This window comes from Cetorhinus maximus, chromosome 4 (assembly GCF_964194155.1).
Source record: "Cetorhinus maximus chromosome 4, sCetMax3.hap1.1, whole genome shotgun sequence".
NCBI classification, from domain to species: Eukaryota; Metazoa; Chordata; class Chondrichthyes; order Lamniformes; family Cetorhinidae; genus Cetorhinus; species Cetorhinus maximus.
The window spans coordinates 10,103,639-10,129,805 of NC_135882.1; the positions used below are offsets into that span (position 1 = coordinate 10,103,639).

The 26,167-nt window shown below is 43.2% G+C and overlaps 1 protein-coding gene across 4 annotated transcripts in view; it reads left to right on the top strand.

The window, feature by feature from the left end:
• nfatc1 (nuclear factor of activated T cells 1) overlaps nucleotides 1–26,167 on the top strand; it is a 272,670-nt gene that overhangs the window by 84,243 nt on the left and 162,260 nt on the right. For all 4 annotated transcript variants that reach the window (XM_078539912.1, XM_078539911.1, XM_078539913.1 and 1 more), the window contains exon 6: nucleotides 4,047–4,187. In XM_078539912.1, coding sequence (XP_078396038.1) covers nucleotides 4,047–4,187 — 141 coding nt within the window. The remainder of the gene's footprint in view (nucleotides 1–4,046; nucleotides 4,188–26,167) is intronic.

Here is a 26,167-nt window from a genome sequence, read left to right on the forward strand (position 1 = left end):
GGAAGGAACTTAAAACAAGCACCATCATTAGAGAAAAAAATATCTGGCAAGCTAATGGGACCAGCGGACAAGTCCCCTGGACTTGATGGCTGACAAGCCCCCCGAAGATACAACCCCACCTTCCTTCCCACCCTTTGAAGAGATTATTTTAAAAATTCAGGCTGCCCGCTCCCGCCCGACTGTACACACCAGATGTTTTATGGTGTGGGCAGCATATTATCAGGGTCAATTGGCATGGTAACAAACCTAATTGACCCTTGGTTACATATTTAAATATGACAGGTGGGTTGCCGACACTGCTGAAAACACACCTAGCAAGGGCAGGTAAAATGCAACCCATAGAATCAGTTCAGGTAGAGATAAGAAACAGCAAGGGAATGAAGTGACTGGTGGGAGTAGTCTATAGGCTCCCTTAACTCTGTAGGACAAAGCATAAATCAAGAAATAATGGGGGCTTGTAAGAACTTCAATAATCATGGGTGACTTTAATCTTCATATAGATTGGATAAATCAAATTGGCAAATTGAAAAATCAAAGATAGCATTAAGAATGAGTTCATAGAGTATATTTGGGACAGTTTCTTAGATCAATACGTTGTGGAACCAACCAGGGAAATAGCTACTTTAGACCTGGTAATGTGTCATGAGACCGGATTAATTAATGATCTCACAGTAAAGGATCCTACAGGGAAGAGAGAGACTAAAGTGATAGAATTTCATTCAGTTTGAGGGTGAGAAACTTGGGTCTGAAACTAGTGTCTTAAAAGGCAACCACAAAGGTATGACGACAGAGTTGGTTAGGGTAGGCTGGAAAAATAGGTTAAAAGGTGTAAGACTGTGGGTGACCAGTGGTAGACATTTAAGGAGGCATTTAATGACTTTCAACAAAGATATATTCCATCAAGAAGGAAAGACACTGGAGAAGGATGAACTATCTGTGGCTAACTAAGAAAGTTAAGTATGTTACCAGATTGAAAAAGAAGGCATACAATAGTGTGAAGACTAATGATAGGCTAGAAAATTGGAACATTTTTAGAAACCAGCAAAGCATATAAGAACAAAAGAAATAGGAGCAGGAGCAGACCATATGGCCCGTTGGCCTGCTCTGACATCCAATACAATCGTGGCCAAACTTAGACTTCAGCTCCATTTTCTTACCCACTCCCCATATCCCTTGATTCCCTGAGAGTCCATAATTCTGTCTATTTGAGCCTTAACTATATTCAATGATGGAATATGCACAGCTCTCTGGGGTAAGGGAATTCCAAAGATTCACAACCCTTTGAGTGAAGAAATCTCTTCTCATCTCAGTCCCATGTGATCGGTCCCTTATCCTGAAACTGTCCCTCCTTGTCCTAGATTCCCCAGCCAGTCTCAGTATCTATCCTGTCAAACCCCTTCATAATCTTGAATATTTCAATGAAATCACCTCTCATTTTTCTAGATCCCAGAGAATATAGAGCTAATTTACTCAGCCTCTCATCATAGGACCACCCTCTCATCTGAGGGACCAATCTAGTGAACATTTGCTGTACTGCCTCCAATGAAAGTATATCCTTCCTTAAATATGGAGAACAAAATTGCACACAGTATTCCAGGTGTGGTCTCACCAATGCCCCGTACAATTGTAACACTTCTTCATTCTTGTACTCCAATCCTTTGCAATAAAGCCAACATGCTATTTGCTTTCCTAATTGCTTGCTATACCTGCATGCTAACTTCTTGCGTTCCTTGTATGAGTACACCCACGTCTCTCTGGACATCAAGATTTACAGGTTTCATACCTTTAAAAAATATTCTGTTTTTCTATTCTTATGACCAAAGTGAATAACCTCACACTTCCCCACATTATATTCCATCTACCACTTTATTGTCCACTCACTTAACCTATGTCTATCTTTTTTCAGCCTCTTTGTGTCCTCCTCACAGCATGCATTCGCACCTAGCTTTGCATTGTCAGCAAACTTAGATACATTGCTCTCTGTCTCTCTGTCTAAGTTATTAATATAGATTGTAAATAGCCGAGGCTCTAGCACTGATCTTTGAGGTACTCCACTAAACACAGCCTGCCAACTTGGAAATGCCCCATTTATCCCTACTCTCTGCTTTCTGTCTTTTAACTAATAATCCATCCATGTAATATATCATCGCCAAATCCGTGAGCTCTTATCTTCTGTATTATCTTTTTCTGTAGCACCTTATCAAATGCCTTTTGGAAATCTAAGTGTACTACATCTACTGATTCCCCTTTATCTACCCTACTAGTTACATCCTCAAAAAAAATTGTCAAACAGGATTTCCTTTTCATAAAACCATGTTATCTTGTTCTACTCATACTATATTTTTCGAAGTGCATTGGTAAGACCACCTTAATAATAGATTCCAGCACTTTCCCGATGACTAATGCCAGGATAACTGGCCTGTAGTTCCCTATTTTCTTTCTCCCTCAGTTCTTGAATAGCGGTGTTACATTTGCTAACTGCCCATCTTCTGGGACTGTTCCAGTATCTAGGGAATTTTGGAAAATCTTAGCCAGCACATCCATTATCCCTACAGTACTCTTTTTAGAACTCTAGGATGCAGGCCATCAGGGTCTTGGGGATATGTCGGATTTTAGCCCCTTGAATTTCTCCAGTCCTTTTTCTCTGCTGATATTAATTACCTCCTCTGAGGTGCCGTGAACCACGGGTCCTTGAGAAGCTGGCTGGACTTCACAGAAACTGCATACGTCGCTGAGATGCCTACCCCCTCAGTGGCCAGGTCAGGAGTGCAGGATTCAGGCTCGCTACCCTCACCCTCAGCCTACGCCAACGAAAGTTGCAGACGCCTGGAATGGAGAAGAAAATCCCAGAATTGGCCCGACTCTGAAAATGCAGGAAAAATTATAATTTTAGAGGGTTAGAACCAAAGAAAAGTTACAGCACAGCAGGAGGCTATTCGGCCCATCTTGTCCATGCTAGCCTGAGGACACCCAGGTTCCCTTTCTAACCCGATGATTTAATTGACGTGTTTAAAGAATAAACTAATTATCTTAACAATATTTCTTATTACTCCATTTTCTTTTGCTGTTACCTTGTGACACTAGCCAGGGACTCAGAACATAACATCTAAGTCCTTTACCTACTCAGCAGTCTCTATACATATGCTTGACATTAGTCCCGCCTATGTTCATAACACTATATTTATGTACATTAAATATCATATGCCAGGCAAAAGCCCCCTTTTCCACCATTGCATCTAGATTTGCTTGTAGCCATTCTGATCCAAAGCCATAATCTCTGCACATATTTTTTTTTCATGTAGGAACTTGCAGAGAGTTCCTCCACATGGTTAATAAAGATAATGAAGAGCAAGGGACCTAAAACCAATTCTTGTGGGATATCATTATTAACCAGTCTTCAGGCAGAAAGCACTTCTATTAATAACAATCTTCTGCCTATGAAAATGCAAGGAATTTCTTGTCAACTCAAATGCTGCCCACCAATCCTGCAGGACTTTATATGACCTTAATGATATTCCGGAAAGGTTTTCCAGTCTCCCTTGGGAATTATGATGGGAGACCAATGAAATCCCTGTGGAATTTCGGTCCCAGCAGCAATCCCGTGAAGGAAAACTTGGAGCGACTGAAATGCTAATTAATAAAATGTGCAATATATTTTGTCCTCCTGTTTTTGCATTTGGACAATTTTGCAGTATGGTAACAGATGGTGAGCATTTTGCCAGACATCACTTAAATCGGAGGATGAAGATGATCAAACTAGTTGATTCAAAACTATCTGCACCATTAATGTGGGACTGAGGGATTTATAAATGCCTTTGACACACAAGCTATTTCCATTCACAGTAACCTGTACAGTTACAAATTGCTGCAATGCAAGCTCAGGCCATTCAGTCTGTGTAGTCCATGGCTGGATTGATCAGCCTTGCGCATTAACAATTGCAGCGTTATTGCTGCATGCTGATTAAACAATATTATAATATGCAGTTGATCACCCGGAAACTGTATGCTCAATGTATATGATTGTTCATTTGTTCCTTTGCTCTCAGCCCAAAGATCTGCACAAGAGTTGCCACTGATAGAAAAGCAAAGCATTGACAGATATCCCGTGATTGGTGGAAAGATGATGATTTTAAACGGTCACAACTTCCTCGCAGAGTCGAAGGTCATCTTTGTGGAAAAGGCAGCAGGTACGTTGAAAGCTGCTTGGCATGTTATCCGACTCCTTGCATTTAACAGGATGAAACACTCGTTGATGCAAGTTAGCTTTTCTGTCCAAAGCAAAGCCTCTCTGCAAAGAAAGGGGTTAACTTAACCCAGTTGTTGCTTTCACACTTTCTTTTATAGCCACATTATTAGAAGTGAGGTGCATTCCTCTGATTGTTAATGCTTTACATTTTCCGAATACTTTGGCTGAACAATATCTTTTCCCCCATGGTTTTTTTTTACTTGCAAGGCTAGTTTCCACAATGTTTTTTGGATAGTAAAATATATGGCTTGACTTAGAAATGTATAAATGAGATATCAACTTATCCATCGCCTCCCGTAATTTCTATGGACAAAGTATAAATACTCTATTGAAGGCCAAAGGGACCAGCCATGATATAGGGTATTATGTAACTGATTAAGGACTAAACATCCATTAGAAGAAAAGAGGGACATTCTATTTACACAGCTGCTTTCTGAATACTTTTAGATTGGCAATTGGCGTAAGTATCTCTTTTGGATTTGTAGTCTTCTGTAATGAATTCGCAAATAGAACATTAAGCAATTTTAAGTATATTGTTTTTACAGATTGGTTTAAGAATTGATCCTTGCCCTCTCTTAGCTAATCGTTTTGTCCTAAAAATAGGCACTGTGAATGAGTTTTTAGTCCCAATTTATCATTGTTTCCATTTATATAATGTGCTTGCTTTTGAAGCTGTAATTTACATGATTGTCTAAGGTGCACAGAGAGAGGAAAGAACGCGCAATTATATAACGCCTACCATGATCTCAGGACATCTCGTAGCACTCCACAGCCAATGAAATACTTTTGAGGCTTAGTCACTATTACAGCACAGGGAAACGTGGCAGCCAATTTGTACAGCAAGCTCTCACAAGCAGCAATGAAATAAATGACCTGGCCATCTGTTTTAGTGCTTTTGGTTGAAGAATAATTGTTGGCTTAGATAATGGGAGAAATCCCATACTCTCCTTCAAATACTGCCCTGGGATCTTATGAGTCCAGCTGACAGGCCTCATCCAAAAGACGTCACCTCCAACAAAGCAGGACTCCTTCAGTGCTACACTGAAGTGCCTGGAGTGAAGCTTGAACCCATGACCCTCATACTTGGAGGCAAGTGTGCTACCACTGACACCAAAAAAAAAAATGCTCGCTTTGTGCAGAAGCACAACTTTTGCTTATGTGAGCTGAATGATATTCCTGCTGAACACACTTGCTATGAAGCATCAAAGTAAGTGTATTTTATTTGTTTTTTTCTCCCAGCAAGGACAGTTTCCTATTAGTCTGGAAACAGACCAAATACACTTACTTCGGGGCCAGGTTGCGATCGTGGTCTGTGGAATTCCAGCTGGCTAACACTATCGCAGTGCACTCCTTTTGCATTCTTGCAGCTTTTTCCAGGCCTCCATGGAGGGATGGTTCAAACTAACGATTTTCAAATGAACACACCACGCAAATTTCAAAAACCATCATTTATACGTCAATACAAATCCCGTCTGTATAGTGCTCTCCCTTATTTTCGACAACCAACTTGAGCTGATATCAAGAGAATTGTCATCGATACTTGGTAGACACACCTGGAGAGCACCAAATTCATTCTGTCGGGGGTTGATCTTATCCTGGCTTGAGCTCCTTTGTTCTGATTGCAATGGTGATTGAATTGGAACCAGGCAAAAGGTTTGTCATAACATAGACATTTTTCTTTAGTGCGGTTGAAGTCTCAGTGCGTATTTTATGAAGAAAGTTCATACTTTATGGAAATCTTTCAAATGCCTATTCCTCAACAGTGACAGTGTTAGAATTTATGAGTCATGGTCCTGACCTGAATGGAAGGAACCTCTTTTAAGGGTTATTGTTTTGGAGAGTTTCCCTTATATTGGCACAAACTGTAAATTCCACAGCTGCCTGTGGAAACCTTCTGAACTATGAGCCATCAATTGAACATCTCAGTACACATCCACTTCAGAGTGCTTTTAATGGAGCTTGATGTTATGTCTGACAAGCTTGAGTCTAGTCATCTTCACTCTGTGCCTTTTTGGACTCGAGCTAGTTAACGTCAGCTAATGTGCGTATGGGGATCAGGAGATCTTTTCTCTACAAATGACGCAGGGTAAGGGGGACTCCCCTTTGGAAGGTAATTTTGCAGTCGGGAGTGATTGGATAGACCTTTGCAAGTTGTGAGGGAGCAGTAGCTAGTGCTCCTGGTTATTGCTTCTGCAAGGCCAGAGTAGTAGGCAGTATGTATGAAATCACTCATTACCCTTCCTCTCCATTAAGTTTGGATATTTGATCCACTGAAAATTGGCAGCTTTGGTACAGATGTTTCCCTCACGGGACATGTCCAGGTGTTGACAGTTCTGTCTAAATAATGGATGCAAACTCCCAATTTAGTCATTTGCAATATCAAATAATATTGAAAGTACAGGAGTAGAGTTTCCAACCTTCCAGGACTGTCCTGCAGTCTTCAGTAATTGAAGATTCATACCTAGGATGCTGCTGTAAGCGACCTTGGAGAAATATTCATTTCCCTTGAATACTTTGCCTTATTAGTTACAAATATATTGAAGATCGTGGTGGGGGGGGTCGGGGGTGGGGTGCATGGGGGCAGCGAAGGCTGTCTGTCTTACAGTCAAGCAGCATCCAATCCAATAATGAAGAACCTTGGTTGCTTTTCAACTAGTGTGAGAAGGCAGGGCCTGTGAGGATTGGCATGTCAGATAACCAATGGTGAGACGGCGGTGGGGTTGGGGGGGTGGGGGGGGTGGTGAATAGGGCAGTTAGAGGTGGGAGGTCACATGACAAAATACCCAGGAGTACATGCAACCAGAGTGGACAACCCCTAGGTGTATTCCAAAACGTTCATTAACAATTCAATTTCAGTAAAATCCTTAACAGATGAAAGATTTGCGCATGACATCACAGTCACGGGTGGTGTTCAATGTTGCCACTTTCTTTCAAAATTAATTCAAAGTTTCAAATACCTCCACAGATTCTTTACTGCACAAACAAACTTCTAATATTTACTATCAAATAGATAACTATTAGATAATTGTCACTTTTTTTGTTTTTGAAATAAATTCCATAATTCTCCCTCAACAGTTTTTTCCCCAGGCTAATTACAGTTAAAAAAAAGTGAATATTGAGATACATCATTTTCAGTTTTTGCAGGATCCTTGCTGTTTTGGCTCCTGGTTAAGCAGTTCCTCGATTTTAAAATTGTCACCCTTGTTTCCAAATCCCTCCATGGTCTCTCCCCTCCCTATTTCTATAATCTCCTCCAGCCCTACAGCCCTCCTGAGATTGATGTGTTCCTTTGCTTTGGCCTCTTGAGCATCCCTGATTTTAATCACTCCACCATTGGTGACTGTTCCTTCTGCTGCCAAAGTCCCGAACTCTGGAATTCTCTGCCTAAAAATCCTCTGAATCTCCCTACCTCTCTCTGTTTAAGACACCCCTTGAGACCTGTTTATTTGACCAAGCTTTTGGTCATCTGTCCTAATATCTCCTTATGTGGCTCAGTGTCATATTTTGCTTTATAATGCCACTGTAAAGCACTTTGGGATGTTTTTATTACATTATAAGTGCTATATCAATACAAGTTGTTGTTGTTATTGTTGTTTTGTGTTTTGCCTTTGATTCCTAAGTGACCAAAGAGTTACCTGGAGCTAAGAACTGGCTGCAAATTTGAGACGTTCAATGGAGGTTTATCTTGTTGCCAGTTCCTAAGGCATATAATAATATAAAAAGGTATCTTGCATTAGAGCAAGACCCCTAAGCTGTCAGATATTGAGAAAAAAATGTTACCTTTTTTTTCCTGTGGGATAATTTTCCACCCTCCCCTCCCCCTTTCTACCACTTTTTTCCATTGCCCTCTTTTTTTTTTAATATTTAACAATGTAAACCTGCAAAACATGTTTACCCAAAGAGGCTAATGCAATTGTCTAAGGTTTCCCTCTTGGAGGATATCCCAGTGCGTGGGAGTTGAGATTTCCCTCATGGCCCTCCAGACGTAACATGAGGAATTGTCTGCCCCTTCTGTCTGATGCATAACAACTTCTGTTTCTGTGTTTCTGAAAATGAAGTGCTACTGGCTTTTAATGATTTGTCTTTTCCACTCATATATATGCCAAGAACTTGCTCAGGAGCTTTAACTGATGCATAACTACTCATAGTTGCTAAATTGCTGTTAAATCGTTGAAAGCCATGTGTACTTTTATTCTGAAATTAATGGTCATAACTTAATGCTCTGGCAGGGCATGTTTTTCACATTTTGACTGAGCTTGTGACTATATAGTTTCACTCAGCGTTTTATCACCTGTCTGTAAGCATTCCACATGGTTTGCAGATATCTCTGAATGCAGCCGGTACCCTCTCTGCTTTACCATCATACAAGTAGTGATGACTAAATATTGGCCTGGGTTTTACAATGAGTGACAAAGGAAAGGTGCTCGCCATTTATTGTGCTTATGTTACCCATAGACTTTTCATGGGTTCTCATGAGCAACAACTTACAGTATTTGGAGATTCTTTTCAGCGTGGTGCCCCCTAAAGGGGCTCAGTGGTGTGCGCGAGCAGGGCAAGCAACAGCATGCCTTTTCAACCAATCGGTTTGAAGAATCCTCGCTCAGGCAGGTAGGGCGGGATTTTACGCCAGCGGGATTTTACCTTCCTGCCGAAGTCAATGGAGCTTAGACTAGCTCACTGCATTTTACAGCCTGCCCCCACCATGGCGGGGCCGTCAAATGCCAGCTGTAGTGCCTAAGGCAGGAAGTGTAAGTGGAAATGTTTAATTCAGTGTAAAATCTTGTACAGAAGGTGAACCAAAGCAAGGGATAGGAAGAAGGGATAGAGTGAGCAGGATAAAAGAGACAGAAAGATAAAAGGATTAAATTTTCAATAATTAAAATCTGAAGGAGTGAAAATCCACACTTGTAAAATAAATTTTCAATGAAGGGGAGGTTGTTTGGCAGCACTTAGGATACACTACGTTGTTAAGAATTCACTTCCATCTGAAACACAACCCTTAACCTTTCTGGCCGGTTAAGTGGGTAACTAATGGGTAAGTACTGCGACCTCATGCCCTTTCATAGGTTTTAACGTTGAGTCTCTGGGCAGTATAGTGAAGCTTGCGGAAGTATCGGGCAAATCAGACAGCAACTTCCTTATTTCCTAGTTTACCTCTGCATGTTGGAATTTGCTATTTGATTTTACTCCATATTAACTGTGATGCTGATAGCCCCACCATTAATCTTAATGAAAAATCCACACTATTCTCTTCACTAGTAGGTGATCAGAGGGTATTATTTATATAGTTTCTGGATCTCCTGGATGACTGGTCAATAAATATGCCTCTGAAGGAAATTGAATGAAGCGTCCTATTTTTTTTATATCTGCCTTTAACGGCTTTGATTCTGCCCAATCATGGATTTAGGCGTAATTTTCCCGATGGCAGTGAATTCTCCAATGTTTTTCCCCTAGGCATGAGGTAGGATTTCGGCAGAAATTTCGAGATGTGGAAAAAATTTTCTTCCTCCTTGAGTGGATTTTTAATGTTTTTTTAATAAGGTATTAAACCTGAAAATGTCAACCGATATTAGGATGCAGATCCAATCGAATGTTGAGTCTGAATAATTTCTCACCATTACTTCAACCATCTGCCAATGGTGCAATTTCGATGGCCGTCTGTAGTGACATCACTGTTCCTGGCCAGGGTGGAGATGAGTGAGTAATTCCTGCACCAGTCATGAATGCTGTAAGCGAATGTGGCTGATTTTATGCACACAATTTGAATTATGTAACTATCCTTCACTCACTGCATTTTGCTAGAGAAATCATTCTGTTTATATCGGGAGAAGTGGCTGCCATTTTGGCCATGAGCCTTGTTTTCTGTTGTTTGCAGAGACTTCTTTTTAAGTCGACTCTGTAAACTGTTTGCTGTAGTGCAATGTTTAGATAGACTCTATTTGCTGAGTTAATGGTCCTTGTTTACTGTAAAGTGCACTGTTTGCTGTGAGTTGTGCCATAAGTTCTGTCTTGCCTCCAGCTCATTAGGCAACACAGTGATATTAATAGACACTTTGAACTCAGACTGTAGCGCTAAACAAATTCAAATCTTTATCTGTAGTATAGAGTTACTTTAATAATATACTACTGAATCTCCTGTCACTTATTGAAGTCTTATTGAATGGTGGAGCAGGCTTGAGGGGCCAAATGGCCTACTTCTGCTCCTATTTTGTATGTTTGCTCTCAGAAAGGTAGAGCACATGGTTTCTCTCTGATCCTAATATGCCTCGTTCTCGGGCCATTTACAGGCTACAGGTCTGTAAATGGATCCTGTTCAGGGCCAGCTTTTGGGTTGTGTGTTGGCGGATGGATCTGCCCAGCATTGCAGGCAGTCTTTCTGTTCACAGCTGAGAGAGGGAGGAATCTGACCAGGGCAGAGGGTGAAGTTGGAAACCAACATAAAAGAAAGGCGTCATTACCCCATTGCCCCATCTCTGTTCCCCCAGCCCACTCTTTGTCTCCTTCTCCACTCCTTCCACTTTTTACCAACCCCTCAAACCCCTGTCTATCCTCCCACCCTCCCTCCATAAACTCCAAATTGTCCAAAACTCCACCTCCCTAGCCTGTACTAAGTTCTACATCTCCATCCTCACTGAACTAAAATTGGCTTCCTGCCCCCCAGTGGGTTGTATTTAAATTCCTTGCTCTCATGCACAGTCCCTCCATGGCCTCATCCCACCTCTTTTCTGAAATGTTCTGCGGTCTTGCATCTCCTCGAGCGTTGTCCAGCCCCTTTACTCCAGCCTCGCATTGTCTATCTGCTACACCTTAGCCATCCACTGTTTTTGCTCTGCACTTTGGGATTTGCTCTTCAAGCCTTTTCAAATTGTTTTCCAGACATATCTCTTCAATCAACTTTTCCTGTTCCTTTTGTCTATGTGAACACCCTTGGGACATTATTCTACATTATCCAATATTGCGTGGTTCAATCAGGCTTTACAAGAATGAAGATATTAACATATTTGTGTAGAATTGCACCCCCCTCCCACCATCTGTTTTAACAAAGAAGTTCACTGAACATGGTTGCAACCCCAAATTTTTAGTCCTTATTGCCATTACATCGTTTAGATATTTTCAGCAGGCTTCAAACTCAAGTTAGCAATTATCCATTGGGACAGATTTTTAACGGCATTAAATTTGTATTTAAGTGAATTCTGCAAAGTGTTTATTCTCCTATTTATGCTTTGGAAGAGAAAATTGAACCCCTTAAGCAGCTTGACTTTTCATTAACCATTCAAAATCCTCGCCACCTTCAAACTCCAAGGTCATTGGTTAATCGGGGATCCTTGCTTAACAAACAATAGCTTAGGCTTCCATGTCCTGCCCTGAAGGTTTCCTGCTGAATCTGGGAAGAAGGGACTGGAAACATGCTTGAGGGTTGTACTGTGCAGTGTTCCTGCCTTAATCAGGGGCTGGTTGGCAGTATAAAATGCACCAATTTGCCTGTGGGTGGAGGGTATGCAAATTGTAGCATGAAGAGAAAAATGTAGCCTCTGCCTCCAATCTTCAGCAGAGGGAGCTGGGTTATTCCACTTACTACTATGACATGTGCAAATGCTCAGGATACTGCTGATTATAGGCCCAAGAAGAGGAGCAGAAATCAGTAAGAAAAGAAGTGCTTTTTTTCAGGGTGCACAAAGGCTTTCCTGAGCTGCAGTAAGCAGCACCCTCTACCCCCACCTCTGGAGCCAAGGAGGACCACACGATGACTTGGCCCCTTTTCTGGCCAGGACTCCCCATTAGCGGTCACAAACCCACCTCTAAGTTGATAATGGCCCCTAGGTTCGAAAGTGGTGGAGGGGTGACATCTGCGTGGAGGGCCGGTATCTTTGCAAGTAAGCCTCTACGCTCATGTTTTTAGTATGTGTCTTGGCTTTTTTTTTAAAAAGCACACATCTCCAGGAATTGGAGTGTGGTGGTGGGGAATCACTCAACAATTCGGGTAACTGTTTCCATTGTAGCAGCTGTATCCACTGTTCCATCATAGGAAATTATGCAGAGAAGCCAAACATCTACTTTGCGTGCTTCCTGGATAGGTTGTGGACTTAACCTCTGCAGGGAGGTCATGTTGGAGAAAGTGGCTGGATAAAGCTGCTGCCACCTGTAAATATTTTTCTGGCTTTTGTTGGCTTTGTGGTCCGAATTTTCTTTGGCTCTGTGTATTTTTTCAGTACAATTCTGCCAGCAACGTTGCTTTGAAGTTGAAGAAATTATTGTCATTTGTCATTTTCATTAAGGGATGGCCTTCCAAGGACAACCTCAGATTTTCCTTCTGGGCACGCCTCGTCTCCTACTTAGCTCAACGGTGTTCAGGGCAGATTGCAAATTTAGGTGCGGTTTAACGGAGGAAGAGTCCCCTTTCACATTTCTGCGCTAAAATTCACCTGCTATACCTGAATTTCCCTCACTGCTCATTTTTTTAAAAAAAAAGCTTTTGACCATCCATATTGCTCACTGTTTCAAAGCAGGCTTCATCATAGTTATTTGAGATGAATTCACCCGTGAAATATGCGTCATGGAACAGGAACCAGTACCATTTTATTTTGTGGAGCAATACACTTAAATGGTACAGAAATAAAAATGTTCTTCACGTTTTCACGGCCAAAAATGTCTAGATATTTTCCACTCTCCCCTCAAACCTGCCAACAAAGTGTAGGAAAGCATAGGAAAATATCCCTAATTTTCCACTGAATTTACTAATGAACCTTTTCACATTTGCCGGTACAAATGCTTTTCCTGACAGTTTGATCATATAATTGAATAATGAAGAACTTCAGCCTGAAACAAAACCTGACAGTACTTTTGTTATGAACGGTTGCCAGTGTTTGAGCTGCTGACACTTTGCACGCAGTCCAACGATTTTGCTTTTGATAGAGCAGTGAGTAATGAGACCGTGAAATGGTTGAATATAAACTGGCCGTTCTCAAAGCCTTCAGCGGAGTTTTAAATGCTTTTTACTCGATCACCATTTCCGTAGATGCATACTCGATTGTGAGCCAAGTTGTGAATGTGAATCCTGATATTGCCTTCCACTCCTTGTAATGGATCAAACATCACAAGCGCACTGTAAAATAAGGACACAATCATCCCACTCAGTGGGACCTAAAGAATCCACATTTTCCAAGTCTGATTTACATCGGGGAAGCATTGATGCTACAGAAGCCCTACTTGCTTTATTTTATTTTTATTATTCATTCACGGGTTGTGGGCTTCACTGGCTGGGCCAGCATTTATTGCCAATCCTTAGTTGCCCGTGAGCAGGTGGTGGTGAGCTGCCTTCTTGAACTGCTGCAGTCCCCGGTGGTGTAGGTACAATTTGACCAATGAAGTAAACAGATCAGAATGGGACATTTTCCCTTATTCATTCCCTCCATGCCCACCCTCTCCCCCCGTCCTCACCCCACACCCACATCCCAAAAGTATTGAGCTGAAACCAGGAAAACAGAAATCTTTGATTTGCTTTCCCTTAAGTAGAACATTAGCCTGAAAATTACTGCTGAAGATATTCGCGGATGGCCACATATGTGTGTCCATATGCCATTGCAATGTTGACTATTTTAACTCTTCTTTTAAACTCTTCGTTTTCAAGTGGATATCACCTCCCTGAAGTATAGGCACAAGAATGTCATGCATTCTTAAAAAGAAGTAATTCTTGAGACATGATGCTGTTGGCAAGGCTGGTGCTTTTGTTGCTCTGAGGTGGTGGTGATGGATCTAATTAAATCATTATAGACTGGTGAAGCTGCTTCCACAATGCGGTTTCTCAACATCAGATACAGCAGTAGGTTTTTAAAATGGTGAACAAAATATTGTCCTTTATTTCCGCTCTTTACATATCTGCGCTGTTTTATGGTTAATTAGTAGACTAAATAGTGCATGGATTGCCACACACTTGACATGAGTCCTTATCCACTGTTCTCCACATAGAATTCCTGATGGCAAGCAGAGGACAGGTACTATTAAACTGGGAAGAATGGAAAATCTGAGGGAGAATCTGGAATACTCTTATATTTCTCCTATTGCGGACTTGCAGCACAAAATAGATAGCACAGGGAGGTTACACGTCCTCTCGGCATTCATGTCACACGAGGGAAGACATTTGTGGAGAGAAGAAACTGTAAGAAACAAAATATGAAAAAAGCCAATGAGAGAATTTTGTTCATCAGTGAGCCTGAACACATTCATATAAAGTGCATGAGTACTTGGGGATGTGGTTAAATACAACATGTATTATAATAACCTAACTCCAGCCATAATGATGATGTTTGGAGTGCAGTATGTAATTTTCATTGGGTTGAATTTAGCAGTCTGCTGTGGTAATATGATATTGTACAGCGTACAAAGGAAAGAGATTACAGTGCACTTTATTCAATAATTAGATGAAAGTATAATTAGTTGTTTGGTAGTAACAGAACTTGAGTATTGCTGCAAAAAGAGATTTTTATTGTCAAAGCTTTTCATCCTGCACTCATCAGGACAATTCACATGGAAATGCCAATGTCAGGGGAAACAATTTATTTATACTGTATGAGAAGAGAGTGTTGATTGGTTGGCAAGTGGACTCTTGATTGGTAAAGTGTTGCCATCGTGAATGCACCAGTGATGGTGACTGACAGTTAACTGCCAAGCATTGTTTGAAATTTAAACCAGGAGGCTTGACTCTGACTAGTCAAGACATTGCCCTGGAGAATGAACCAGTGAATGGCTGTCACTTATTTTGTTTAGCTGCAACAGGCGCAAAGACTGTACATGTATTTCCTGTCTGCAAAGAACAGGGCCCTGTGTATTAATATATGTAGCTTCCAGTACACGCAAATGTGCCACACTACAAGTCCAACTGACAATCTTAAATTGGTTGTCAGCGTAATTCTTAGCACACCAAGGATTATTTAGCAAATGTTATCCAATTGTGGAGTCACATCTAGTGTTGGACACTATGTTTTAAGTTTTGCGGGCATGGGTTGGTTGGGTACAGTCTGTACCTTGCCCGTTGTGAACGGCGGAAGGAACATGTTGTTTGATACAATCGGCCAGCCTTTGGGACATATGGCCTATGTACCAGCATCAGACCGGCACTGAAATTCATACACCACATTACTCGTTTGTATGATAGGCAGAAAGTCTTTTTTGGCTTGACGGCAGCATCCTGCTAGTGGCAAAAATCACTCGTGTTGCTACTGCATAGCAGCAGCGTGAAACAGCTAGCTTCACCTGTTGCTCAAATCTTTGAGATGCCTTGCCCTTCCAGGGTAATCTGAGGTAGACTGGGCACTTTTCAGGGCCAAAAGTGATGGCCTTGGGCCCGTTCGTGAGTTTGCGCGATATACAGTGCAAAATGAGCTGATCAGGGTAGCCATGATGCCATTGATGAACAAATGGGTCTGGCCCTATTTATGAGGCTGCCGGTAAAACCAGTCTTATAGCACATGGAACTGTAAGAGTCCCAATACATGTATTGACCAGTGAAGGTAGACCTACGGTAGACTGTGGTAGAGAACCCCTGGCAGATTTCAGTGCCAGTATGATGCTATCTATGTAGGCCATAGATCCCAAAGGCTGGTGGATCGTATCAAAGAGCATGTCCCTTCTGCTGTTTGCAATGGGCAAGGTATAGACCATACCCAACCAGCTCAGCTTGCAGATTCCGAGACAAACATCAACTGCAGCTGGAGGATCATTAGCTCGGTGAAAGACGCTCTTTGGTCTGCCCAAACCTTGTTGGTCTTCCAGCGCAAAGAGTTGTCCCCGACCGAGTGTTGCAGACTGGCACGTTCCAAAGTCCAGGACTACGTGCTGAGGGACGCAGTAAAGCTTGGGGCAGCCGCCGCAAAGGCGCAATGGAGAAAGGTTGCTGTCTAAGGCCTTTCTGCCATAGTGCACTGAGGGGCTGGGAAAGGTATAGACCCCTCGGGCTGTATGACTCACAAAGATTATATGTAATGAATACTAATTGTATTATAATTGTATTGAAGCACCTCAGAGTGCAACATGATGTATTTCGATAAGTCCTGTAATATTCATTGTTTGTGTTGAAGCACCTCATGATCCATGTGTAAAAGTTGAACCTGATTGCACTTTTTGTGATGGCCATTTAGAAATGTTTTGTAATGTTCTTCCAGATATTTTATGAATAAAGTATAATTTTCCAAAAAAAAAGTCAGGGCCGAAGTGTGATGTCAAAGGAAATCAGTCGGTGATTGGTGGGTATCTCCTTCTGTGTCTCTTTTGATTGGCCAAGTGGTTTAAATCAGGAGACGTTATTACAGCTGAAGAGTACAGTTAAGAAATTCACTTTTAAAATAGTTAACATCCAAATTAATTAATTAAATAGAATTGATATGGCTGGGCAGGCGATTTATTGCGGCTGTAGTATGTGGGAGCTGGTGGACCCGGGTTCCATCCATAGTGACCACATCTGCAGCAAGTGTTGGCTGCACGAGGAACTTTGGCTCAGAGTTGATGAGCTGGAGTCTGAGCTGCGGACACTGCAACACATCAGGGAGGGGGAGAGCTACCTCGATACTATGTTTCAGGAGACAGCCACACCCCTTAGATTAATTGCATCAAACTTGGACCGTGGTCAGGGACAGGAGGATGCGACTGTGAGTGAGGCAGGTATGGAGAACCAAGATTTAGTTTTGGAGGAGCCTCAGTCAGTCCCCTTGTCCAATAGGTACGAGGTTCTTGCTTCCGGTGTAGACGAGGGCACAGACTGCAGGGAGGATGAGCAGACTGACCATAGCACCATGGTACAGACTGTCATTCAAGTGGGGGAAGAAAAGAGAAATTTAGTAGTAATAGAGGATAGCATAGTTAGGGGAATAGATACTGTTCTCTGCAGCAAAGACAGAGAGTCCCAAAAGTTGTGTTGCCCACCTGGTGCCAAGGTTAATGACATCTCTTCTGGGCTGGAGAGGAACTTGGAGTGGGAGGGGAAGGATTCAGTTGTCGTGGTCCATCTAGGTACCAACGACATAGGTAGGACTAGGAAAAAGGTTCTGCTGAGGGACTACGCGTAGCTCGGGTTAAAAGGCAGAACCGCAAAGGTAATAATCTCCAGATTACTACCTGAGCCATGTGCAAATTGGCATAGGGTACATAAGTTTAGAGAGGTAAATGCGTGGCTCAAAGATTGGCTCCAATTCATGGGGCACTGGCACCAGTACTGGGAAAGGAGAGAGCTGTTCCGTTGGGACAGGCTTCATTTAAACCGTGCTGGGATCGGTGTCCTGGTGAATCATGAAACTAAGGTTGTAGATAGAACTTTAAACTAACTAGTGGGGGTAAGAGTTCAATTGAATGGAAGTATAAAAAGTCAAAAAGAAACGAGAGAGCAGAGGTGCAGGGTAATGAAGAGCGAAAGCTGATCAAAGTGTGACAGGAAGGGGTAGAAAATATAAGCAGAAGAGCACAGCAGAAATCAGAACCAGAATGAGTAATACTGGTAAAAAGTCAAAGCTTAAGGCTCTTTATCTGAATGTATGCAACATTTGTAACAAGATAGATGAGTTGGCGGCACAAATTGAAATAAATGAATATGACTTGATAGCTTTTACAGAGATGTGGTTCCCAAGACCGGGAACTCAATATTTAAGAGTATTTGACGCTCCAGAATAATAGGCAAAAAAGGAAAAGGAGGTGGGGTAGCTTTGTTAATAAAGGAAGGTATCAGTGCGGTGGTGAGTAGTGATATAGGTGCAATAGATCGTGATGTGGAATCAGTTTGGGTGGAAATAGCAAGGGGAAGAAGTAATGGGGACTTGTCTATAGGCCCCCGAGGAGCTGCCTCACTGTAGGACAAAGTATAAATTGGAAAATAATGGAAGGGTGTCAGAAGGGCGCTACAATTGTCATGGGTGATTTTAATCTGCATATTGACTGGACAAAACAGAGTGGCAGGGGTAACATGGAAAACGAATTTGTAGAGTGCATCAGGGATTGTTTTTTAGAGCAATACTTTGCAGAACCTACCCAGAAACAGGCTATTTTAGATGTAGTAATGTGTAAAGAGCTGGGATTATTAAGAGATATCGTAGTTAAGGATCCTCTAGAGGGTAGTGATCACAACATGGTAGAATTTCAAATTCAGTTTAAGAGTGAGCAACTCGGGTCTCAAACCAGTGTCCTCAACTTAAATAAGGGCAATTACAGAGGTATGAAGAAAGCGTTGTCTAAAGCGGGCTGGGAAAATAGACTAAGGGGAAGGTCAGTGGATGAGCAGTGGCAGACATTTAAGCAGATATTTCATAACGCTCAGCAAAAATTTATCCCGGTCAAAATGAAGGACTCGATGAGAAGGATGAACCACCCATAGTTAACAAAAGGTCAGGGAGAGTATCCAATCAAAAGTTAAGACATACGAAGTGGCAAAAACTCTGGTAGGCCAGAGGATTGGGATTTTTTAAGGAATCAGCAGCAGATAACTTAAAAGCTAGTAAAGAGGGAGAAAATTGATTATAAAAGTAAATTGGCAAAAAGTATAAAAACAAACAACAGGGGCTTTTACGGGTATATAAAAAGAAAGCGAGTGGCTAAAGTGAGCGTGGGACTCTTGGAGGATGCGACTGGAGAATTGATAACGAGGAACAGAGAGATGGTAGATAATTTAAACTGATAATTTGCATCGGTCTTCACGCTATAAACATCCCAAAGATATCAGATAAGCAAGAAACTAATGGGAGGAAAGATCTTGTAACAGTCTCTATCAGGAGGGACAAAGTATTTGACAAACTAATGGGACTAAAGGCAGACAAGTCGCCAGGACCTGATGGCCTGCATCCAAGGGTTTTAAAGGAAGTGGCTGCAGAGATAGCGGAGGCGTTGGTTGAAGTATCCCAGAACTCACTGGATTCCGGGAGGGTCCCAGCGGATTGGAAAACCGCTAATGTGACGCCCCTGCTCAAGAAGGGAGGGAGACAAAAGGCAGGAAACTATAAGCCAAGCCAGCCTAACATCTGTCGTATAATTATGAATGCTCTCTTATTGTTACAAACTAGAGCTCTCATCCAAGTGCTTTACAGTTTTACAATGATTATTATTCAACTTACATTCTTTTAGCTTAATCCAGCAACAAATTAGATGTTGGTGCACTAACCGACTTCCAAGTTTTTAACAAAGTTCGACTCCTGTTGAGAAAGGACTGTGTTCTTTCAGTGTTCTGATAGCAATGCAAGAACATTACCAAAGCAACATTAATTTTATAATGGTACAGTGGGGAACTAGAAAAGAGGAAAAGATTTTTTAAAAAATGATTGATTAACAAGTGGCTGTATAATGTATGAGCACCATAAATCCAAATACATTGCGTGCTCAGTATCAAAATAGATGATTTTCCATTATTTAATGATGCAAATTAGTCATTATATTATTATGATTTCTTGAGCAGAAATTTTACTAAGAAATTTCAGCTCACTTTATGTAAATAGTGTATTGCTGAAATGCCTGCCTGTTACTGCTCCATTACAGTGTTATAGGGGGTAATACAATGGAGCAGAGCAGGCTCGAAGGGCCGAATGGCCTACTCCTGCTCCTAATTCGTATGTTCATATGTTGTTCTTAATTTCACAGAAAACCTTAATGTGCTACCTGCGTAAAATTTGAGAAGTTTTATCAATACTTTCAGTTCCTTTGGTGATGACAAGCACAAGTCATGCCTTGCTGCTCAGAATAACACTCAAGTAACCAAAATACTGTGCAACAAATTTAGATTCCATCTGATAGTACAGAGTCATGTGGTGTTTTCTTCATCCTAGTTTCCGCTAGAACAAGACTGTCCAGTGCACTCCTTTGGTGTTTCTTCTTGTGATGGTATATGTTGCCATCCCTGAACATTGGGGCATGAATATCTAGACCTTGAATTTAGGATATGCATTACCAGCATAGGAATGGCCTCCCGTGCTTCTCTGAAATTCACCTCGCCAACTACTTCCGCAAGATTTATGACACAGAGGCTGGGGGGGAAACCCTTCATCTCGTCACCACCCTTTTTATGCCTTACGAGTGGGTGTGGGGAAGTAGCAGCGTTGAAACCACTCTCAGAATTGACCGTCAGCCGTTCCAAGTTTCAGGCCAACCCAGATTCAAGCAGCCAGAGCTCCCACTGGGAAACAGGCGGGGGCCTCATTAATATAGACAAATTGGGGTCAGTTTGTGGCAGGTAAAACTCACAATGGCCATGCCCACTTCCACTACCGTTGTCAATTCCTCAATCTGCCTGCAAGTGATGGGTGGTTCAACTTGGAAGGGTGACTATTTCTAATGGGATCCTCACCTGCCCTCAGCTAAAATGCTGGAAAGTTTTGGGAGGCTTTTTTTTTTCCATAACACCGTAGATTATGTTTGCACATGTGGACTATTATTAAAGCGCTTGTCGTGGCGATGCACCATGTTCTGAATTTTTATGATGGGTCTTCCAGCAACAGTATTTTCTTCTTCATGTGGATGCCTCCTGACAATCCCATTCTGGTTAAAAGATGAGGTCCAACAGTAGGAGGACAACACGGATTAGGAGAACAAATTGCACAAGGATGAAATAGGAAGAAGCATACGGGCAGGAATCCCCACCCCCGCCACCCCTCCCTCCACCAGAGTTCATAACCTCTGGACAACATGCCCGCAGTTCTTTGAGGAGCAGTGTATGAGGAAGCTTTGCCTCCAGGGGAACTGTGTGTCTTTTGTTCCTTCCTGCAGCAAGACATACAACCCATTGCCACAGCTGGCAGAGCATTGCATTTTGCAATTAAGACCATTACGTCCTTGAGTTTCCTCATTTCCAGCTCCTTTAAAGCCTCCACAGTGGATGTCAGTAACATCAGTTAGTCTGCAGTTCATGTTTGCATTGAACACCTGACTGATTCCACGTTTGCGCGAGCAATTACTTCTACCACTTTTCCCCCATGGACAATCTGAAAATTGTAGGATAGGGATCATTCCTGAGCAATGCGACAACTGGTGCCAAAATTTCCTCCAAAAGTAGGTCCCAGCTGCAGCGTTCACTGAGGTGACCACATGCTCCATGGCTCAAAGTGGAGTGTTGATTCCATGCACCAAGGCCCCACAACAGTTGGTAATGAACCCCTGCCTGTTCTGAGACCTGTGGCAGAAGCTCCCTGGCAGGCAATTCAGAGTATTGAGTGACTGCTGCTGCAAGAGAAGTACTTTCCCTTTAAAGGCATGGCTCCCTACATTCTGCATCTGTGGCGTTCTCTTCAGCAGAGCTACCATGTGAACTTGCCTTCTGGGTGGAAGTGTTTGCTGGCCTTAGGCTTTCCAACTGCATTTGCTCCTGCACACTTGTGCTTAACAAGACACCCATTGCCAACCCCTGTGTCTCACTAACCATGATTGCCAAGTGCACCACCTCTTTAGGCTGAATAAGTAGCAATGACTCTGCCAGATTTCCCATCCTGCCAATTGGCACGCTGCCTACAAGGAGCAAGATTAGCACTGGCAACCGGCCAGTTCAAATTAAATGGCCACACACACAGCACTGATCTCGAGTGCCTGGAAGGGAATGAACATTGACAGGTTATCTTCAAGAGGATTTACCCCCAGCAAATTGTGCACTCGCAGGGCTCAAGTTATCTGAAAGACTTAGAATCATAGTACAGGAACAAGGGTAACCAGGTAATGGCAAGGTTAAGTAGTAGCAGATGAGTGGGGAGCATATTGCAGCAGCAGGTTTTTTGGTTGTGTTTGTGTGTGTGTATGAGAGAGAGAGAGAGACAAATTCCTCTGTAGCCCTCAGAGTTTGCAGCGCAGAGGCATCTCCTCCTTTCCTGTACTCTTCCTTCTGCAGTTTCCCTTGCAAGATGACCGGTATTGAGTTCGTCTGCCCTGCCCAGCCCTTTTGAAACTGAGTGAGATAGCTCACATTGTACAAGGTGGGAGGAAGCAGCCAGTGTGCCAAGGGGTAAGGGGGAGCAGCTGTGAGGGCAGTCACAAGCTTTGAGAGTGTGAGCTCAAGCAGAAGGAACGGCCATGGAGAAGAGGCTTGGGAAGGGAAAGTTTAATCATCAGTTCTGAAGAAGAGTCATATTTGACTTGAAACATTAACTCCGTTTCACTCTGCACAGATGCTGCCAGACTTGCTGAGTATTTCCAGCACTTTCTGTTTTTATTTTGTATGAAAACGTAATGGTGTTGGGTTAGAGTGTATAGAGAGTGACAGGTGTGAAGCGGAGTCTTACCTTGCTAGTCCTGGTCAGATCACTATTTCTTTTACCTGCACCACAGACCAGTCCTAAGAACAACATTGATTTGACCTGCCACCACTCTCTGTTGCTGCTGACAGACCTGGCAGGACGCCCATTGCTAACTAGAGGTGCAGAAGGTCTCCTACCTACTGCTTTCTTGTTCTGCCAGCGCCTTCATGCTGCATTGGACAATCAGGGATTTGGCAGGGGGAGGGGGGGTTGTCGGGGGGGTGGTCGGAAATGGGTTGGGAGGTGGCAACCTCTGCTGCTGTCGGCTGCTTTGGAAAACCCGCTTTCTGTAAACACTGTTGCAAAGCGTACTCGCCCTGTCAGGGGCTTCGGGTCACCCTGCTGGATTCCCAACCCTTGCAGTTGGGATAAAAGCAAAGCACTGCGGACGCTGGAAATCCGAAATAAAAACAGGAAATGCTGGAAAAACTCAGCAGGCCTGACAGCATCTGTGGAGAGAGGAACAGAGTTAACCTTTCGAGTCCATGTGACTTTTCTTCAGAGCTAAAGAGAAGTAGAAACGTGATGGAATTTATACTGTTTAAGGGGGTGGAGCAGGTGAAGCTGGATAGCGATGGGTGGAGGCTAAGGAGGGATTGACAAAAATGTCATGGACAAGAGCAGTGTTAATGGTAGTGGTCAGGGCTCAAGGAGGTGCTGATAGTAGCATAAATGTGTTAATGTATGTGTTAATAACAGAATAAGGTTAAGCACTCTGTGAAAGAACAACATGGAACAACTAACAGATGGCCCTTTTGGGGGTGGGGTGGGGGGAGGGGGTGGTGGTTGGGGAAAAAGGGGTAAAAAGGGGGGATCAAATAATGAATAAAAATGAAAATAAGTGGATAAAAAATAAAAATAATTATAAAAGAAAGGGGGGATCAAAAAGGGGTGAAGATAGAGGAGAGATTTCATGGTCAGAAGCTGTTGAACTCAATGCTAAGTCCGGAAGGCTATAAAGTGCCTAGTCGGAAGATGAGGTGCTGTTCCTCCAGTTTGTGTTGGGCTTCACCGGAACATTGCAGCAGGCCAAGGATGGACATGTGGGCAAGAGAGCGGGATAGTGTGCTGAAACGGCAAGCAACAGGAAGGCCTGGGTCATGCTTGTGGACAGACTGAAGGTGTTCCGCAAAGCGGCCACCCAGTCTACATTTGGTCTCCCTGATATAGAGGAGACCACATTGGGAGCAGTGGATGCAGTAGACCAAATTGAGGGAGGCGCAAGTGAAGCGCTACTTCACTTGAAAGGAGTTTTTGAGCCTTTGGACGGTGAGGAGGGAGTAGGTAAAGGGGCAGGTGTTGCACCTCCTGCGATTGCGTGGGAAGGTGCCGTGAGAGCAGCATGAGGTGCTGGGAGTGATGGAGGAGTGGACTAGGGTGTCCCAGAGGAAATGGTCTCCACGGAATGCTGACGGGGAGGGGCGGTTGGGAGGGGTGAAGGGAAGATGTGTTTGGTGGTGGCATCATGCTGGAGTTGGCGGAAATGGTGGCGGATGATCCTTTGAATGCGGAGGCTGGTGGAGTGAAAAGCGAGGACAAGGGATACCCTATCATGGTTCTGGGAGGGAGGGAAAGGTGTGAGGGCAAAGGCACGGGAGGTGGGTCAGACACGGTTGAGGGCCCTGTCAACCACAGTGGATGGGAAACCTCGGTTAAGGAAGAAGGAAGACATGTCAGAAGCGCCGTTTTGGAAAGTGGCATAATCGGAACAGATGCGACAGAGGTGAAGGAAGCAGGGTGTGAGGAGCTGTAGTCAAGGTAGCTGTGGGAGTCGGTGGGCTTATAATGAATATTGGTGGACAGTCGATCACCAGAAATTGAGACAGAGAGGTCAAGGAAGGGAAGGGAAATGTCGGAGATGGACCATGTGTGGTGATAGAGGGGTGGAAATTGGGAAGCTGCCTAGATGGAGCAAGGTTAGCAATGGCACCTGGCTAGTGAGTCCCAACAACATTGGATCTCCTATTGACTGTGTGCAGGGCACTGCAGGTGACCTGCCCACATTATATATATCCAAGTTGGAAATCACCCCTAGAACCTTGACTCTTGCTACATCTGACCTGGAAGTGTACCAAATGTTTCAGGGTACCAAAAATAGAGGACCATTCAGATCAGTTATGACTCAGTGAGTGGGCAGCCACTCTTACCTCTGAGTCAGCAGCTCATGGGTTCAAGTTCCACTCCAGAGACTTGAGCACATGATCTAGGCTGAGACTTCAGTGCAGTGCTGAGAGAGTGTTGCACTGTCAGAGGTGCAGTCTTTCAGATGAGATGTTAAACACACATATGCTGTCAGGTGGATGTAATGGATTCCATGGCAAGATATTGAAGAGAAGGGGAATTCTCCCCAATGTCCTGACTAATATTTATCCCTCGACCAACTAAAATGCATTATCTGGTCATTGTCTCATCGCTAAGTGTGGGATCTTACTGTGTGAAAATTGCATGCCTTGTTTCCTTCATTCCAACACTTCAGAAGTACTTCATTGGCTGTAAAGTGCCTTGCTACAACATGGATTGTGAAAAGTGCTACATTAATGCAAGTTTACATGACGTGACATGATTCCATGGGGTTGCTGTAACTGGGCTGCATGGGAAAGTGCCAAGCAGAGTACAAACAGTAGATTCTCACCTTCAGGTAGATTTTGGGTGTCCAACGGACAGAGCCATCGTGCCGTCCGCCTGCTTAAAACTCTTTGAGGGCTGGTCTCATTTGGTTACTGCTGCTGAACTGCAAACGTGGCACCTGTGCCTACTTTGCCTACCGGGCGCTGAGATGGGGGCTGGGTGCAGCGTTCAGTGGCAGGAGTGCCAATGCCTCCTTTGTGGAACAGAGCTGAAGGTTTCTTTGTTTCTCGAGCCAGCAGAAGCAATCATGGGTGTTTTCCAATGGCTTGAAATGGTCCCTATGAGAAACACTGAATGGTGAGAGACTCTGAAATGTTTGCATCCAGAGGGACCTGGGCGCCCTTGTAGATGAATCAAAAAGTTAACACACAGGTACAGCGAGCAATTAGGAAGGTTATTGGTATTTAGCCTTTGTTGCATAGGGATTGGAGTATAAGAGGAAAGAAGTCTTACTACAATTGTGCAGGTCACTAGTAGGGCCACATCTGGGGCGGAACTTTACAGCCCTGTCACGAGGGGGAGGTGGAGGGTGTGGTGGGAGCAGGGCCGGAAAATGCAACAAGGCATTCAAAAGTCCATTGACTTCAGCGGGACTGGAAAATCCCGCCGGCGGGAGGGACCATAAAATTCCGCCCCTGGAGTATTGCATGCAATTTTGGTCTCTTTACCTAATGAAAGATATACTTACTTCAGAGGGGGTGCAATGACTGTTCATTAGACTGGTTCCTGGGATGAGGGAATTGTCCTTGGAGGAGAGAGTGAGCAGACTAGGCCTATATTCCCTGGGCTTTAGAAGAACGAGAGGTGATCCAATTAAAATGAGCAACAAAAACAAAAATAGCTGGAAAAGCTCAGCAGGTCTGACAGCATTTGCAGAGAGGAACACAGTTAACGTTTCAAGTCCATATGACTGTGCATCAGAACTAAGGAAATATAGAAATGAAGTGAAATATAAGCTGGTTGAGGGGGGGTGGGACAGGTAGATAGACAAAAGGACAAAGGGGTGTTGAAGGTGGTGATATTAGCTAAAGAATGTGCTAATGGTGACATT